Source organism: Motacilla alba, chromosome 24 (genome assembly GCF_015832195.1).
Source record: "Motacilla alba alba isolate MOTALB_02 chromosome 24, Motacilla_alba_V1.0_pri, whole genome shotgun sequence".
NCBI classification, from domain to species: domain Eukaryota; kingdom Metazoa; phylum Chordata; class Aves; order Passeriformes; family Motacillidae; genus Motacilla; species Motacilla alba.
In genome coordinates, this window is record NC_052039.1 from 1,231,345 (window position 1) to 1,248,470 (window position 17,126).

Here is a 17,126-nt window from a genome sequence, read left to right on the forward strand (position 1 = left end):
GGGGTTCGCAGCTGCAAATGCACCCTGGTCCCAGCCCCGGGGCAGAGCCGCCCAGCACCAGCTTAATATTCCTCCCCAAAGGCTGCTCCCCCCAGCTCCCTGATTTTCTCAGCTTTTTAATTGGAATGATTCATTTCCTTCCACAACACAGAGCAGATTTAAATGAGATATCCGAGAGGAGCAGCTAATAATCAGTTTGCACTCGATTTGCTCTCCTGAATCAGGTGGAGGGGAGCTGATCTTGCAGGACGCTGCTCAGGCTGCAGCAAGCCAAAATTATGTCAGAAGGCTGATTTTTTTTTTTACATGCCTGGTCCTCTAAATCAAATTTGACTACCAATGTAGTCGAAACCACAGAGGTAATCAGTTAATAAAACTTCGCACTTACCTGCTACTTCCACTCAAGGATTTAAAGCCCTTTGCAAAGGTCAGTATTGCAATGATGAGAATTTTCCAGCTGAAATGTTTTCACTGGGAAGGAGAAAGAAGAAGGGGAAAAAAAAAAAGAAGATAAAAATATTCATGATTCCTGGAAGTTAAAAATTCTGCTGTTTTGGATGCAGGCAAGGAATAATATTTTTTGTGAAAGGAAAAGAAGAAATTGCCATGCAAATGTTAATGGTGTTTTGAAGCTTCACAGGAAAGCCTGACTTGTGTAGCAGCCTTAATATACATTAGTACCCCTCGTCTGCAAGCAAACAACATTTTGCAGAATAAACTGAAACACAACAGGGAGAGCCTTGGAATTATTTAGAAATCTAATTCCCACTGAAATCAGGCACTGAGCAATTTATTCCTCGCACATTTAAATCAGTGCTGCTGCCAGAAAAAAATACACCAAAAAATGCACCACCTGTAACCTGCCAGGCACGGGGACACCACTGCAGCTGTGGCCACTGCCAGAATCCCTGCCAGGGCTGGAGGTGATGTCCTGGTGGAAAATGCATTCCAGGAGTGGCACTATCCCTGAGAGTGGAGAAATGCAGGAATAGGACAGCTCCGAGCAGCCAGCCCCACTTTGCACATCTTTCTCCCAGGAACACGAGCAGGCAGGGATGGGCAAACCAGCACACGTGGACAAACCCAAATAAGCTTGATTTCCTTAGGGATGCAGGCTAAAAATAATAATAAAAGCTCTTTATTTGCAGGGTGACTCCCCCTGTGCTGAGAGCAGAGCCTGCGTGCGGTGCTTGTGTTTCAATCAATAAAACTCAGCTCCACGCTGCTCCTAAGCCAGGTTTAACCACCTGGCACCAGTTTAGCTTGTTAGCACAAGTGGATTTTAGAAAGTTATCCTTTTTTAGCCTGCCCAGGGCTGGTAGCCATGGTTTGACCATGGTGTAGCCATGGTCCCACCAAGGTAAGCAGGAAGCCCCAGAACAGCAGGAAGAGCTGTGCAGCCTTTTTTTCAAACTCACCTTGCAGTAATTAGAGTCCAGAGCTGTAATTACTTTCTCATTTTGGTTTAATAATTGCCTCAGCCATCCCCACATGCCCCTCAGACTGGTGATGAGGGAGGCTCTGGCATCAGTAGGCATATAAAGTGTCGTGGTAAGCAATGATTTTATTGTTTGGGTTTGATTTTTGGGCACCTCTGCTCTGCCCTCAAACTTCTGCTGGGTGAAAATGAAATTAAAGAAGGTTAAAAAAAAAGGATAAAAATAGTGAAATAGTGATTAAAGGAGAGAAAAGGCCCATTTGTCCCTTTGCCTAGTCCTGCAAAATGACAGTGGGAAGTGCTTGCACAGGGTCCCAATGTTACAAACAAAACTTTTTATTTTTTTTTTGAGGGGAGGGGTATTTTTATTTTTTACTCCCAGCTCTGATGTATGTTTTCATGGAGATGTCGAGAGCTGCTGCTCCCCTCCTGGAGGAAACGAGGGTGCAGCTCTGGGGGCTGGGGGTCTTCCAGAGAATCCCCCCCCCCCCCCGCCCCCCCCCGCATCTCCAGCTCCCTCTGGACTCGTGGGAGGCTGTTGGATATAATTTATCTCCGGGAGGGGATAACATATATTATTTCCCCCTCTGTTTTCCCGGGATTTTGGGAGTATTCCCCCATATTTCAGGATGAGGCTCTGGGTGTCCCCCTCTCCTTCCAGGGCTCCCCCGGGAAGGCACGGACTGTAGGAGGGATCCAGGGGTGCCGTGACTGATGGGCACTTGAAATTCACCTCAAATTCAGAGCTGGGGCGGGCAGAGCCGCGCAGCTGTTCGCGCTGCTGCTTTAGGTGCCCCGTTGGGGCGGCGGCAGCGCCGGGAGGGGGGCGAGCATCCCTTCCTCCCGCACACCTGAGGCAGGAGCAGCCCCAACACCTGCCCGGTACCCCCACCCCACCCTCACCCTCGCCTCGGCGCGCAGCGCTTTGGGGAGGGGGCGATGCGCGAACGTTCCTCCCCAAAGCGCCGAGCCGGCTGCGCGCAAGTTACTCCCCCTTTCCCCGGCACTTTGCCTCCCTCCCCTTCCCCCCCCGCTCCAAAAGCCGGGCTGCGCCGCCGAGGCTCCGCCAGTGAAGGCAGCGCTGCCGGGGGAGGAGCTGGGGGGGGCGGCGATGGAGCCGCGCGAGCGGAGCCGGCGGGCGGCGGCCTGAAGCCCCCGCCGGCAGCGGCAGCGGAGCCCGAGCCCGAGCCCACCCTGAGGAATGAGCGCTTTCCAGGCAGACCTCCTCCTCCTCCTGCTCGGGTGCCTCCTGCTCAGCCACGGTAGGACCCCGCACTTTCCGAGCGGGGCGGACGGGAGGAGCCGGGGGGGGGTCCCCGGCTCGGGGTGGGGTGCGGGGGCTGCGTGCGGGTTTTGCGAGGGGAGAAGGGTGCGGGGGAGAGAGGGAGGATTGCAGAGTTTTTCCTTCCTGCATCCCCGCCGAGGCGCCTTACCGGTCTTTCCTTTAAAAATAAGCAAAAAATCTTTAGTATGCAAATGAGTGCTTTCTGTTCCAGCTCGGTAAATTGGATCGTGTTTGTGTGTAAACACGGCTTGGCTGAGTAACAGCCCCCCACACTCCCCCTCGCCCCCATCGCCGCCCGGTGCTTCCCCCGGTGCAGGAGGGCCATGGATGCTCAGTTTCGGTGCAGCGGAGGAGCCGCTCGGGCTGGCGGCAGCGGCTCCAGCCCGGGGACCGGAGCCTGCGGCTGTGGAGCCGGGCTAGGGAGCGATTTGCGCCGGGGGGGTGCGAGGAAGGAGAGTTGCTTCCAGTGCGGCCAGCCCGGGGAAGGTGGGCACCCCGCGGGGGTGTCACCGCCCCATGCCACCTCCCCACAGCGCGGGCAGGAGCGTGGGAATCCGCAGGAATTCACCCCGCAACTTTACAACCTGCTTGATTCCCACGCAAAACGTTAAAAAAAAAGATTGAAAAAAAGAAGGATTTGGGAAGGGGATGCGTTTTGGGAGGCTGTGTCTGACATGCTGCTGTGTGCCTGCTCTCTGGACTATCTGTCACCTGTGGAGAATGCTGAGCTGCAGCCAGACCCCGGCTTCGCCTCTGTGCTGCTCATCCCCCCCACAACGCCGGTGTCAAATCCCATCTGTGTAACGCCGCCGTGGTCCCCACGCCAGCTTTTGTGAGGGTACGGCTTGGGGATGCTTGGGAAAAAAAAGAAAAAAAGGGATAAAAAAACCCCAAACCCACGCAGCTAGTCCATCTGTTGATTAAATGAAGGATAAAACTTTTGGAGAGAGTAGTGCATCTCCACGGGCAGCTGGTTTTTTGCTCAGCCAGACATTAGTGCTGAACATCCCCCACCATACGCTGGGTTTCACCCTATTCCCCGAGCAGGGACGCCTTGTTCGTGGTGTCTGTGCTCCTGGTTATCTTTCCCTCCTCTTTTTCTGGGCTCGGATGAGATGCTGGGCTCCTACACTGTCCTCTCTTCCCCTCACTCTCTGTTTGTACTAATATTCCTTCGGGGAGAAAGCTGTGTTTGCATTTGCCTTTGCTGCTGCACAAAAGAAACCCACTGTGTCCTCCGTGTGGGTTTCTGGCTGAACAAATCTGAACTCTCCCTGGTACAGCAGGGCAGCGGCGGGGCCGGGCAGAGCAGCGATTTGGAAGCTGCTCCCGGCCTTCCCGCATCCCTCCCTGCTCGCACGGACCCTGTCAGTCCCTGCAGGTCAAATGGCACTTTGCTAGCGGGGCTGGAGAAGTTTGTGAGCGGGATCCAGCTGGGATTTGTTGGGTTCTCCCCCCGCTCTTTCCTTTTGCAGCCATGATTTTAATGTGGGTTAATGCACTTTTTAATAGCGCTGGCGTTGGGAAGCCGCGGCGGCTCCTCGGCTCTGCTGCCTGAGCTCAGCTGGTTTGTCTCCTGCAGGATCGTGCATCTGGTACCTGCTTATTCATGCCGAGTTAGGAGGCACAGAGAGTGCCTTGCAGAGCGTTTTCTCGGCTGTTTTCTCCCGCAGGATGAGCCAGGAGCGTTTCTGTGGAGTTGCCGCTCTCCGCGCACGATGAAGGCGCTGCCGGCAGCGCCGTGGCTCTTCCCGTGGGGTGAAAGCGTGCAGGGGATCCCTAACAGGATTTAATGCACGGGATTCCTGCAGCCGCACGGTGCTGAGGGGGAGGAAAGGCCTGGACGGAGGTGCTGAAGCTGATTTTCCAGCACGTGCTGTGCTTGCCTCCCCTCGAGCAGCCGCTGTGGTGTGTCTGATGTGGTGGCACTGGCTGGCTGTGACAGAGGTGTCCCTAAGGTGTGGGGATGGGATGCTGTGTGGGCACCAATGGGGCAGCCCTGCCTTGCCCAGGAGGAGCTGGTGGTCCAAAACTCACTTCAAGGGACAACTAAAATCATTTGGCTCTGCCCCTCAGGAGTTTCAGGAGCTCCTTTATGTGGGCAAGGGGCAGGCAGGGCTGTGTTTTCTTGCCAAAGTGGCTTGAAGAGATCTGCCGTAATTAAATTCCCCCAAGCCAAGGGCAGCAGGGCTGGAAGGACCACCTCTGCTGAAAACCTCACTTGGGATCTCTGGTCTGGACAATACTTAACAAGAAATCTCCTTATCCCAAAACTCCCCAAAAGGACATTTTCCATCACGGGATTTGTACATCTGTGCCCTTGGGTTTGTATTTCATGGGTATCCTGGCATCCTGCTGTTCCTGCAGGCTGGAATTTGGGCTTCCAATGCAGCTTGCAGGAGGAGGAAGCTGCTTTTTGCTCCTGTCTGGGGCCGTGCTGCACCTGGGCACACCGGGCACGGCTCAGCCTGGGAGAGAGGAGGATCTGTCCCACAGCTCACTGCTCCAGGGGACCTGGGCAGAACAAATTGCCTTCCTCTGTCTTTCCCCCTTGCAATGGTCTGAAGCAGCCGGTGCTGGCGCTTTCTGAGAGTTGATGGTTTAGTGCTCCAGAGCTGGTTTGCCCTGGTACCACTCACTCTTCCACACTGCTTTGGTGGGAGGGAGAGAAAGTCCCAGCACAACTGGCCTCCTGTGGAGATGGGATGTGAGGTACCCTTGGTGGGGAGGAATTGCTGCTGCCATGAATCTGCCTGCCTTTGCTTCTGCCTGGGGAATAACTCACCCATCCCTCCCCTGCTGCAGTGCCAGCCAAACTGGGGGAGGCTGGAAACAACTGGGGGAGGCTGGAAAAAGCCGGGGAAGGTGTCTCAGTGTGGGAGGTGGGGCTGTGGGGAGAGCACCACTGAAGATGCACCTACAGCCACCTCCTCCTCTCACTGGCCTGTACTAGGTGGATTTGGCAGCATCTTAAATTTACCTTGGATGGGAAGATTTCTGCCTGTCTGGGGCTCTCTTTCCAAAGGCATGTTTGCTTTCCCTCGGGGTGATGAATACCGAGTTCTCTGGGTGTTGCAGGGTATGTTTTTCTCCTTCACAGTTCACTTGGTTCCTCCCTGGAAGCAAATGCTTTACAATCTTCTGTCAGAGGGGCCCGTTAGCAGCAGCAGTGGCTCAACTTCCCACTGGCTCAGCAGCAGCCCCCAGGTGGAGAAGGGCGAAATTATGGGGATGAGAGAAACCAGGCCAATTCCACCCACCAACACTGATTAGGACCAAGAGATGAGGATTTTCGCATCTTGGGGGTGGTTAGTGGGTGATGGGGAGGAAAAATACAAGGTTAGGGGTGCTGGGAGTGTGTGTGCCAGAGCTGGGGCACTTGGGGGGTTTCTGTGTCTGACAACCACGAGTCTGTTAATGAAAAGCCTGGAAATCTGTGGCTGTGTTCCCTCTTCCATGTTAATTCCTCCTGCCATGTGGAGAGCGGGGCAGCTTTGCCAGGGGTGTTGGGCTGTTCCCTAAACCCAGCAGGGCAGTGTCAGCACCGGAGCTGTTCGGGAAGTACGAGGAGTGGAAGCACCCAGTGAGCTTTAAAAATGATGATGAGGAAGAGTTCCTGAAGCCCAAGAGGTCACACCTCAGGATATTCTGTGGTTCTGTGAACTATAAATGGTTGAGTAGAAGACAGAGATGGTTTGGAAAGTGCTTTGTGAGGTACTGCTGGTGGAAAGGTGCAGGCTTGGCAGGGACAATGCATTCACAACTGGGCTGCATGGGAAAGAAACTGAAATAAGCCTCAAGATAAAACTGGTGTTGTCCAGTCTGTGCTGTCCCAAAGGAATGGTGCAGAATTACCTCCTCCAACACCTGCTTTAACACAATTCAGGTTTCCCATCTCCCATCTGCACCTCCTGCAGTGAGAGCCACGTGAGGACCACTGATGACTTTGCTCAAATCAGCTTTTCTTGCAAGGTTTCAGCTCTCAGAAAAGCACAGGAGGGAGGAGCTGGGGTTTTGCTCAGGGGTCCTGTGCCAGAGGGAGAGGAGCTGGGCAGATGTTCCTCCTCGGAGCTAACGCCACATCCCCACCAGCCTCGCCCTTCCAAGGTTAAGCAGAGGTGCCCAGGCAGTTTATGCACAGCACATCTCGGGCTGATGTCGATTATTTCTGTGCTTTCCTGTTGGTTTAGGGAACACCAACTGGAGTCTGAACGTGCCTAGAAATCCCTGACAGGCTCCCAGCACTGCGTGTCACCGGCTCCAGCCACTCTGTAGTTGGACTGCAAACGTTAGGATAAAAAAGCTCCGTGCTCTTCTTTCTTTCATAGCTGTAAATAAAGGGGGGAGAGGCCAATGTGCCCCTTAGGTTGTGAGCTGGCTGAGGATCAAGGGCTTTGAATAAACTGTTTTCTTCCTGCGAGCAGCCTGTGATGGAGAGTGTGGCTGCTCCAAACCTCTGATTTAATGATCGGCTTTGCGAGTTTGTACAGTGCTCTCAGCTCCTCAGCACGCTGGGCGCAGGGGGCTTTATGGAAATGCTGCTGGAGAATTGGCTTTACATCACTTCCAGAATCCTTCCAGTAGGATTAAACAGCTTCTATTTATTTATTTATTTACTTTAAAGCCCAGCAAATTTATACCAACAATTGCTGAAGGCCCTAATTTATCTTCTGTTCAGGAGCAATACAAGTCTTTCCTTTGGCTTCATTGAGAGCCACCTCTGGCCAAAGAGAGCGACAGAGCCACGGTGACCATGTAGAAGCTTATTTTATAAATCAATAGGTAGTGAAACAAATTGGTTGTAAATCAGTCTCTTATTTGCTGAGATTTAAGGCCTTTGATGGAGCTGTGAGTTTTTGAGGCGGTCTGCCCTGCCTTCAGGGCTGGCACATGGCCTGGCTTTTGCAGGGATGTGGGAACCCAGGACTCATTTCAAACGTGCCAGGAGATGTGCAGAGTTTCTTGGCTGGAAAGAAATAAAGTTTAAAAGCTGTGCTCATCTTTTCAGGCAAAGGTTGAGCAGCAGGACCCTGGTGCTGCTCAGATCTCGTGGTTTTCCATTCCTCCACTGCACCTCATGGCACATCTGTACTCCAGACTGCTGGAAGGGGGAAGAGGAAAGTATCAATTTCTGAATTGTGCCTTGTGGTAGGACTGAGAAAATGCTGGGATTTGGTCTTGGAAACGGTGGCCTAACAGATGTCCTGGTTCAATATGCCCTTTGAGTGTAGCCCAGCCTGTTTATTCATTGCCTCGCTGGCAAGACCCACACTCAAGTGTTTGCCTTTCGCTGGTGGCAGCAGCAGCCTCCAAAGTGGAGCAAAGGAGCTGGAGGTCACTTGGCTGTTAGATGGCTCTTCCTTTTACCGACTTGCATTAAACAGCTTAAAATCTAAATGTGCTTTTAGTGCCTGTGAGCGATGGGCTCTGGGCGTCCTGCCTCGGGTAGTGTCACATGCTGGAGAAGTGGGAGGTGGAACACTCGCATTGTTAAATTCAGATGCTAACTTGGGGATAAGATCTTGTCTTAATGTGTTCATTCAACGCCCCCACTCGCAACAAAAGCTACAGCAGCTTTTGGTCTGCTGCATTTGGGGTGGAGCAGGATGTAATTGGTTTTTGAGGGCTTTACCATAACTGCTGCTCATTAACCATTGATGCAGGCACGGTCAGACTTTCTACTCGGGTAATAGATGCTGTCTTTTGTTTCCAATTACTTTGCGTTGGGTGGAATTGCCTCGAAGGTTTCACATGTGTGTGGTCGTGTGGTGGCTAATTCACCTCCTAAGGGCGGCTGGATTTATGTTCTGGGGTCTGGGGTTGTCGTGCTCAATATGAGGCAAAGGCAGTGGTGAACCCCCTGCCTGGCTGGGCCGGGTCTGAGAGGGCGCAGCAGCACCTCCTGAACGTTTCAGGAGCCTTCTGGGGGAGCAACCCCAACATTGTGGAAGGGGAAATAACAGAGAAAATGTCTGGTAATGTGGTTTTTCTGAGGTGCTCTGCCCAGCAGGACACACTGCAGGCGAGAGGAGCCCTGCTAATTACGGGTGAAACATGCACTGATGGTGGAAGGGATGAGCTCCTCAAACTTCCCCGTGGATGAGGGATCAATCTTTGTGCTGTGGGCCCTATATAAGCACGGAATATGAGTGAGTGGAAGAAGCCACAGTGTTTGGAGTCACACCTTGCATTTTGGGCAGGTTTTCATTAACCTTATATCACCTAACTCGTTAAAAGGTCAGAAAGGAAAGGCCTGATTCCCTCTCAGGTGCCTGTTGTCCCGTCCCCCTCCCACCCCCAGCATAAATGAGTATTCAAGCAGTCTGCTGCCAGTCAGTGAATGTCAATATTGGATAAGTGTTTCCTTTATATCACTGCAATTTAGCATAAGCTGCTTGGAAACAAATGTCTTCCATAAGCATGAGGTGTTTCAGTAAGTACACAGTCAACATTACTATGAGGATTAAATAAATGTCAGCCCCACTTGTATGCTCAGCAGCGAGTTAAGACAGCCGAACTTGCATAATGGCCAGCGCGGCAGGAACAACAGCAGGGATTTTGAGAGTCTCTGGAAAAAGTGGGATGGAAGGAGCTGCTTTGGATGGATCTGAAGCCCCTGGATCAGAAGGGGATGTGGAGACAGGTGCAGAAGCTCCTTAGAGCAGGGGTAGCTGATGATGGGAAGGAATCCTTCCCTGTGAGGGTGGTGAGGTCCTGGCAAAGAGGAGCTGTGCCCTTCCCTGGGAGTGCCCAAGGCCAGGATGGATGGGAACCTGAGCCACCTGGGATAGTGAATGTCATCCCTGGCCATGGCAGCGGGGTGGAATGAGACGTATTTCACCCCAAACCATTCTGATTCTATGGTGTGGAGTGCAAAGAGATGCATGGAGCTTCCTTCTCGACAATGAGGCCTGCTCTTTCCTTGGTGCTGGCTGCAAACCAAAGATGAAAACATGGTTTGGCCAATATTGGCTGGGTCTGGTGAGGCTGCTGGCTCAGGAGGAGCAGGCCCCTCCTGCAGAGCTGCCCAGGTGACCAGTGCTTGGCTGGATCTGCCTCTGCCTTTCCCAGTACAAACTGGGAGTTGTTGGCTGCAGCTGGTGAGGCCAAGGATGAGGCTCAGCTGTCGCTGCTGTGTGACAAACGGTAAGCCCTGATTCACCTCCAGCTCAAGGCTTCCCAAAGCCACAGAGATGAGGACAGGGTGGCACTGGTCCCTGCTGGCAGCGCTGTGGGGCCTGCAGGTGCTGCAGGGAGATGGTCACCTCCGGCTGCTCTGCCTTCAGGCGTCGGGTGAGAGTTTCTCTCTGCTCAACAGGAGAAGGCCTCTGGCTTCTCTAAAGGGATTTAAACCCAGCCAGCACATGGAGATGTTGCTGAGGCAGCCAAGGCTTGAATCTTTCCCTCAAGCTGTGTCTGCAGGAAAACCCTGCTCTTTACCACTCTTTGCTTTGCATCTTCACCTGTCACCCTGAGATGGCACTCGGTGCTGTCTCGGTCAGGCCGTGACAAGCTCTGCCAGCGAGGAGAAAACCCAGGGAGGGTGGTGGGGGGCTGAGCTGGCTGTGTTTCCATCCCTGGCGATGCAGAACCGCTGCTCTCTCCCCAGCTGGCAAGGCGCTGACTGCAGCCACTTGTTCCCAGCTGCACAAGAATAACTGGAGACAAAATCGTTATCACTCAGATGAGCCTTATCAGCTCCTCTGGTGTCTGCGGCTGCCTCCGCCCTGCGAGCACTGGTTCCCCGCGCAGGGTGCGTTTGGTGCCCGGCCGTGGCTGCTCCGGGTGACCCCAGCCGTGTCCCAGCCGCAGGTTTCCCGAGGATTTTCGCCTCCTCACCCGCGCATCCCAGCGCCCGAGGGGCAGTGCAGGACACGGGGGATGTCCCCGTAAGCCAGGCTGAGCGCCGGGGGTGCACGGGGAGGGAATGCCCGAGTGATTTGGCTCCCAACCAGGTCACCTGGCGGAGCTGCCGCAGGTCTCACCCTCACTGCTCCCGTTCAGCCTGGCGGTGGCAGCAGCCGCGCTCGCATGGAGCCGAGCGCTCCGCTCCCACCTGCCGGTGTCACCCTGCGGAAAGGGCCAAGGTGACTGCTGGGGCACCGCGCCTGGCCCTGGGCTCAGCAGCTCACGCCGTGCCCTCGGAACGGAGAGGCTGGTTGAGAGCTGGGCTGGGAGGAAAGCTGGGGACCCTCTGAAGTTGCCACCCCAGAGCGTGGTTGGACACGTGTCCAGGAGGAGCTTGAGGTGACCCTGCCTGGGTGTGTGAGTGCCGTGGGCCGCTCCGCAGGCACGAAGGGCCGGGGGTGGCAGGGGGGACGTGGGGCTGTCTGACCCAACTTTGAGCCCCCCACAGCGATAAATGTACCCAAGGGGTTCCTCCCCTCCGTGAGCAGCTCCACCCCTCCTGTGGATCCGTGTGGGATAACCTGCAGCAGGGAATGGCTGCCGCTGGTCAGCGGTGCTGTGCTGTTCTTGCTGCCTCCCCTGAGCTAATCCCCGGAGTGTGATTCAACACTCGCCTTTTCCTTCTGGCTGTGTCCTTAATAAGCCAGGAGTGACGGGGCCACCCCCCATCCTCCACAAGTGCTGGAGAAACAGAACCAACAGATGCTAAAATTAGGCACAGCTGTTTGCAGCGTTTTGTCCTCCCGATCACAGTGTCTGACACTGTCTGTGCTTATTCCTCATCTTGTCCAGACACTGAAAAGGTTTAAGATATCAAAGCTTGGAGTGGCTGTAAATTAACTCTTTCTGTCTAAGCTGCAGCTTGACTTACTGATGGTAGATTTCTTGTGATTTCCTTTATTGGCCCTTCTAGTAATGGGAATTGCCAGGGAACAAGACAGGTGCTTCTCTCTGTACCTGGGAGACAACACTGCTGGTTTGGCCTGCTCAGGAGCTTCCCCACCAGGGACCAGGGGGAACACCTTCAGTCCTGCTGTCCCTCAACCTTTATGTGCCTAAACCTTGTTCTATGTAAAGCTTGGACAACCTCTGCAGCCCAGCTCAGTCTCTAAAGTTGTCCCAGTCCAGCTCTGTACTCTGGCCGTGGTGATTCCAGCCGCACATCCTGGCCATGGTCATCTGCTCCTGCTTTGGTGAGGGTGAAGATTTTCTGGGCATTTTTGGTGCATGCAGGCTGTGTGTTCATGGTTTGGGTGTTGGGGTGGGTGTCACCCCAGGGCTGCTCTTTCCCTCCCTGCCAGGTGTGTTTGGCCTGGCAGTGGCTGTAGGGAGCATTTGGGAGGAGGTGGCTGTCTCTGTCACCTGCCACCCCTTGGAAAACATCCGTTCCCCTCCACTGGGGTGGCACCAAAGTGGAGCGTTAACACTCTGGAAAGGGCAGCAGGAGGAATTTCATGGCAGAGCAGAAATGTCTTTTCTGTCAAGCCTGGAGCAGTGTACATGTCCCTCCTGACAGATCTGCGCTGATGGCAGCAACACAGCTCTTGGGCTGGCTGTGTCGGGGTCTGCACGGGGTTGTGAGTCTGAGGGGTCTTTTCTGTCTCTGTCTCTCTCCCGAGGCAGCAGCGCCTGCTGAAGATTCCTCCTGCTCTGGTCATGCTTAAAATGATAATGTTGGTTTAAGATAGACACTTGTGATAAACTGGGGAACACGGCGCCCTTTGAAATCCTCAAAGCTCTCTCTCATCAAGAGGGCTGGCTGGAAAGGCAGAACCAGAGCATTCCAGGCTGTTCAGGTTGCCACAGTTCTGTGCTGACCTGCTCCCAAGGATGCTGTGCCTCGAAAGAGCTGCCCACCCCTCAGCCTCCTCCCCTCCTGACTGCAACAAGGTGGTGCCTGCCACACTTGGGCAGCATCTCTGTGCAGCTTCCTGTGGTCTCCCCAAATTGCCTCTTTTCACTCTTTCTGTGTTGGAAGCAAATCAGGAGGGGAAGTGCTAAAGGAAGGCTGCTTTGTCCTGGGGAGCAGCAGAGGGGGTGGGGAAGAGAGAAAAGGAAAAGCAAGGAAAGCATCTCAAGGAAAAGCACCACAAGCAAATGCCAAGGGGTTGAAATCCCTTGCTGATGTCTTTGCAGGGGAGGTTGTAGCAAACCTTTCATCCAGCACAGTGATTTTTTCCTGCAGCAGGGAGGTTTCTCCCCGTGGTTTGGCTTCATCCCAAGGATAGACAGAAATCTGTGCAGTGCTCTTAACCCCTGCAAGTTTCTGCTGACTCGAGCAGATCGGAGTTGTTGTCCCAGTGGGAGCATCTTGTTCAAAATCAGGAAGAAAAGTTGAACTTTTGAAACTTGTAGAGCAGGAAACATCCAAGAGTTAGGGATTGGAGACTTGGAAGTAGACTTGGCAAAATACCATGTTTTGATATCTGAAATTTTAACATGGAGTTTAGAAAGGGTTTTTGCACAAAGGATGTTGAGTATCTCTGTGGTGGGTGAAGGGGAAACTGTTGTAAAAAACATTTGTCTGATGATGGCTGGTTTTTCTCTGGGACTTGGAAATGGATTTCAGGTCTCTTCTTGCCTTTAGCCTGGCCAGTGAGCCACCGTGGTGGCTCTCTGAACATCCCAATTTGTCACAGTATATTGAATTCTAAACCAGTGCTAATCTGATCTGTGTGTCTGTAAAGCATCTTGTGTTGGGTTTGATAAAATTAGGTTTTATTGTCTAACACAGTTTATTTCTCTTGGTCTGCTTGCGTGCTTTTATTGCCTGTTCTGCTTTGCACCATGAGGCTGTTGTGTACCAGCATCTGCCTCACTTGCTCGGCTCTGAAAGCACCTTAAAAACCAGCCCCTAATTATTGGAAGTATGGAAAGACTCTGAGGGTGCCAATGATATCAGTCTGGCACTGGTGCATTGAGCAGGTAAAGGAAGGACCTAAGAGGCAATTGAAGAGATTGATGGGCAGTAATGGGGATAATTGTAATTTTTGTCCCGTGTTTTTAATAAAGTGATTGACGACAGGCACAGCTGGAGCCCCCGTGCGGAGACCAAGAGATGCAGTTAAATTACAGAGGCTTCTTAACTTAATGAGGCCAGGTAATAAAAACGAGGCATAATGAGCAAGGTATAATAGTACCATTATGCTAAGAGTGCTCTCGCCGAGGGCTGAGCAGGAGGCGCCTGGGAGAGCTTGGGATGAGCTCACTGCAGCAAGAGCTTTCCTCCCTGGGGAAGGATCAGGGGTGGGAGACTTGGGAAGGATACTGGGTGATCCCGCTGGGAGGAAGGACTTTCCTTACTGGGGAAGATGAGGAGTGGGAGACTTGGGAAGAGTAATAGGTGATTCTACTGCGAGGAAGAGCTTTACTTACTGGGGAAATATCAGGAGTAGGAAGAATATTGGGTGATCCCACTGGGAGGAAGGCCTTTCCTCCCATGGGGAAGATGAGGAGTGGGAGACTTGGGAAGGATATTGGGTGGCCAAGTGCTAACCCAGGATGGAATGAGCAGGTGGAGCACCAGAAATGGTTGATCCCCTATGTGCTTCTGGTTGTATTTGTGAGGTTTGGAGCAGCTCTGCTCCAGGTTTTATTCACTTCTTGTAACCCTGGGGGAGTCCACGTGGCCCTTGTTGCTGCACAGATGACATGGATGGCCAGAGGGTCAAATTTTGTGACTGAAGGAAAAGCAATGGAAATTAATAGCCTGGAGGGAGGATGTGCAGGGAGTTGGTGGATGGGGTCAGGAAGGTTGGCCAGGGCAGCACCAGGCTCATGCCACACCTTGATTTGGAGCCTTGGCAGGGAGGCGGCAGCAGCTGGATTGGGACCTTTGTGGGGGTGGAGATGGGAAGAGGATTAGTGTCTGCAGAGCAGTTGGGTGTCTGCTGCTGCTAAATGTGGTTAAACTTGAGCGACTCCTAATCTAATAATGAAAGGAAGAGAAATAAGTGTTCTCAGTGATGCATGCCCCTCACGGTAAGTACTAATTGAAAACAGATATTTACTTTAAAATGAAAATGTAATACGATAATGGTGGGTTGAGAATTTCACACACGTAGGAGGGAGAGATGAACATGCACAGCCTCCCATCTGCTCTGCCCAGGCTTGGAGTGTCCCTGGGAGCAGGATCTCCCACACCACGCTGCTGGGCCTGGGAGTCTGGACAAAGGGACTGGGGCTTGGGCTGGAGCAGAGCTCAGCCTTACTCAGTTAAATCAGGTTCAGAGGAGGTGTCTTGAGCTGACCTTGGTCTGCAGAGGACCTTCCAAGCTGGGCTTCTGTCTTTCCTCCCTCACCTTGCAGAGCCTTCCCAGCCAAATCTCCAGGGGAAGGAGAGGTGGGATAGACTGGGGGAGCATCACTTCCCTTGTCACTGGGATGGCGACAGTGGTGGTGACCCTCTTCCTGATGGTCTCTGCTGCTTGAGACACCCCTTGTTGACCCTTTCTGGCTGTCCTGACCCATTTCCCTGGCTTGGTGGGTGGACCTGGCTAATGCTGCTTTTTGGGGGCTGCTGAGGAGTGCTGGGGACACCTTTGCTCTCTCAGGCCCATCTGAATGGGTGCTGATCCCTTGGGGAGACTCTTGGCTGTGAGTGTTGAGGCTACAGCACCTCTTGGTGTCAGTTTGTCCACCCTTCCCTCCTCTTCCTGAGCCAGTTTCAAGCCAGGCGTTGCTCCAGAGCCGGAGTCAGGATGCTTTTCCAAGTGTTTGTAACAAAGCTCAGTGCAGCGTGACTGGTGGCCATTAAAGGATCCTCCCCAACAAGAGCCCCCCCAGCACTGGAATCTTCTGAGGGAAGTAGCCTGGCCCTAATCCCTTTGTGCAGAGTTCCTGCTTGTTTCTTCCTATGGGTGCATTTGTATAATTTGCATTTTGCACTCTGATCGTATGCATAGAATTCAAATTGAAATGGGGCTTGAATACATTTGCATGCTAATGAGGCAGTGGCTTTATTTATTTATTTGGAGCCCTCTCAAGCAGGCAGCCGTGTGCTGGGGAGCAGCTCGTGCAGCTCTCCTGGTGACAGAGCCCTGTGGCAGCACGAGGAGCCTCAGTTCTGTCCCAAGACCCACTTGCCCCGGTGCGTAAGCAGGTGAGGCTGGTGGGCTCTGGTGGGCACCCTGTATGGAGATCAACAGTTCCAGCCCCCGAACTACCCAGAGATGCCTCTTTAGGTCATCCTGGTGTCCACTGGGTGTGGGTGAGACATTTCTATGTTAGGTTTGGGTGCAGCCAGCACAAGCCATTTGGTAGTGACTGCAGAGGCCCAGGGCAGAACAACCAGAGCGTGTCCCCGTTCTCTCCATGACTTTGGGGTGCTGCTCAGGCTGCTGCCCACAGCTCCCTGTGCTCCTTCTCTCTGTCATGGGGCTGTTATTGCTGGTGTCCTTGGGCAACTGTCCCTGGGATGGGCCTTGGGCTGTGCTGCCCATCCATCCACGCTTCCCTTGGTGCTGCCCTGCTCTACCCACGCTGTGCTCCCTCAACAGGAGCCTCCCAGCCTCTTGCAAAGCCATAGTGAAGAAAGTTCGGAAACGCTGAGAAGGAGAAGGGCTGGGAGAAGATCAGTTCCCAAAACTCCGCTGCATTACTGGGAGGGGGAGAAAGACACCAGAGCCTCTGAGTTGCAGCATGGAGTCCCTTTGTGTCCCAGCAGACACACCCAGAGCACAGCTCAGTGCCCAGCCTTTCCATGCCAGCTCTCCCTCCCAGATGACTCCTGCTGCAGCTGAGCTCCTCACTGGCACAGGGAGCACTGGCCAAGCCAGGGCTCCTGAAATGGCAGCAGGAATTGGGTCACATCGCCATGCCCCAGGAGAGGGAGTTTCTCTCAGAGCAGTCTGGCTTCCAGTTATTATTTTACAGAGGATGTTAGACGTTGATAAGGGAGCTGTTCTGACTGCCAGTGGGGCTTATTTGGGGCTTATTGTGTGCTCCAGTTTGTATTTTAATATAGTCAAAGGTGACTTACAACTTTAATATTAATTTTAAAACTGATTGCTCGAGTTGGTTTTTTATCTACGTTAAACCAGATTAATCTCAGCCTTCCTTGATCCTGTTGGTAGCTTTTCTCTCCCTGGCTGGAGCCACACGTAGTCTGTATTGCACCAACAAAAGCTGAGGAGGAAGATGTTTTTGTGGCAATAAATAATTGTCGCAGGGCTGCTTTTCTTCCAGAGAAATCTCGTCTCTACGAGCTCGACAATGGCATCAGTGGGAGCTCTTGCTTTTGTCCAAGGCTCTCCTCCTGAGCGTGCAGAGCGGGGCTTTGCTGAACAACACCTGGCTTTGTGCTTCCCATAGAAAGCTCCTCCCTGCTGTTGTGTTTCTCCCCGGTTTTCCAGGCGCTCCAGAATCCATCTCCTCCTGTGCCGCTTTGTGCCTCTGGCATTACAATTCCTCGCACGCTGGCTCTGCTGCTCGCTGGGTGTTTCGTGCCCGAGGTGACAATATTCTGTGGGTTGGGAAGGCGGCCTTGGGGCAGCA

The 17,126-nt window shown here is 53.3% G+C and overlaps 1 protein-coding gene across 3 annotated transcripts in view; it reads left to right on the plus strand.

Annotated features, from left to right (window-relative positions):
- Positions 1-2,415: 2,415 nt before the first annotated feature.
- The window catches only part of KIRREL3 (kirre like nephrin family adhesion molecule 3), a 368,481-nt gene continuing 353,770 nt past the window's right edge, over positions 2,416-17,126 (plus strand). For 2 of the 3 annotated variants that reach the window (XM_038161415.1, XM_038161416.1), the window contains exon 1: positions 2,417-2,700. In XM_038161415.1, coding sequence (XP_038017343.1) covers positions 2,640-2,700 — 61 coding nt within the window. In that variant the 5' untranslated portion in view covers positions 2,417-2,639. Of the gene's footprint in view, positions 2,701-17,126 lie in introns of all 3 variants that reach the window. The other variant, XM_038161414.1, reaches the window with a different exon arrangement.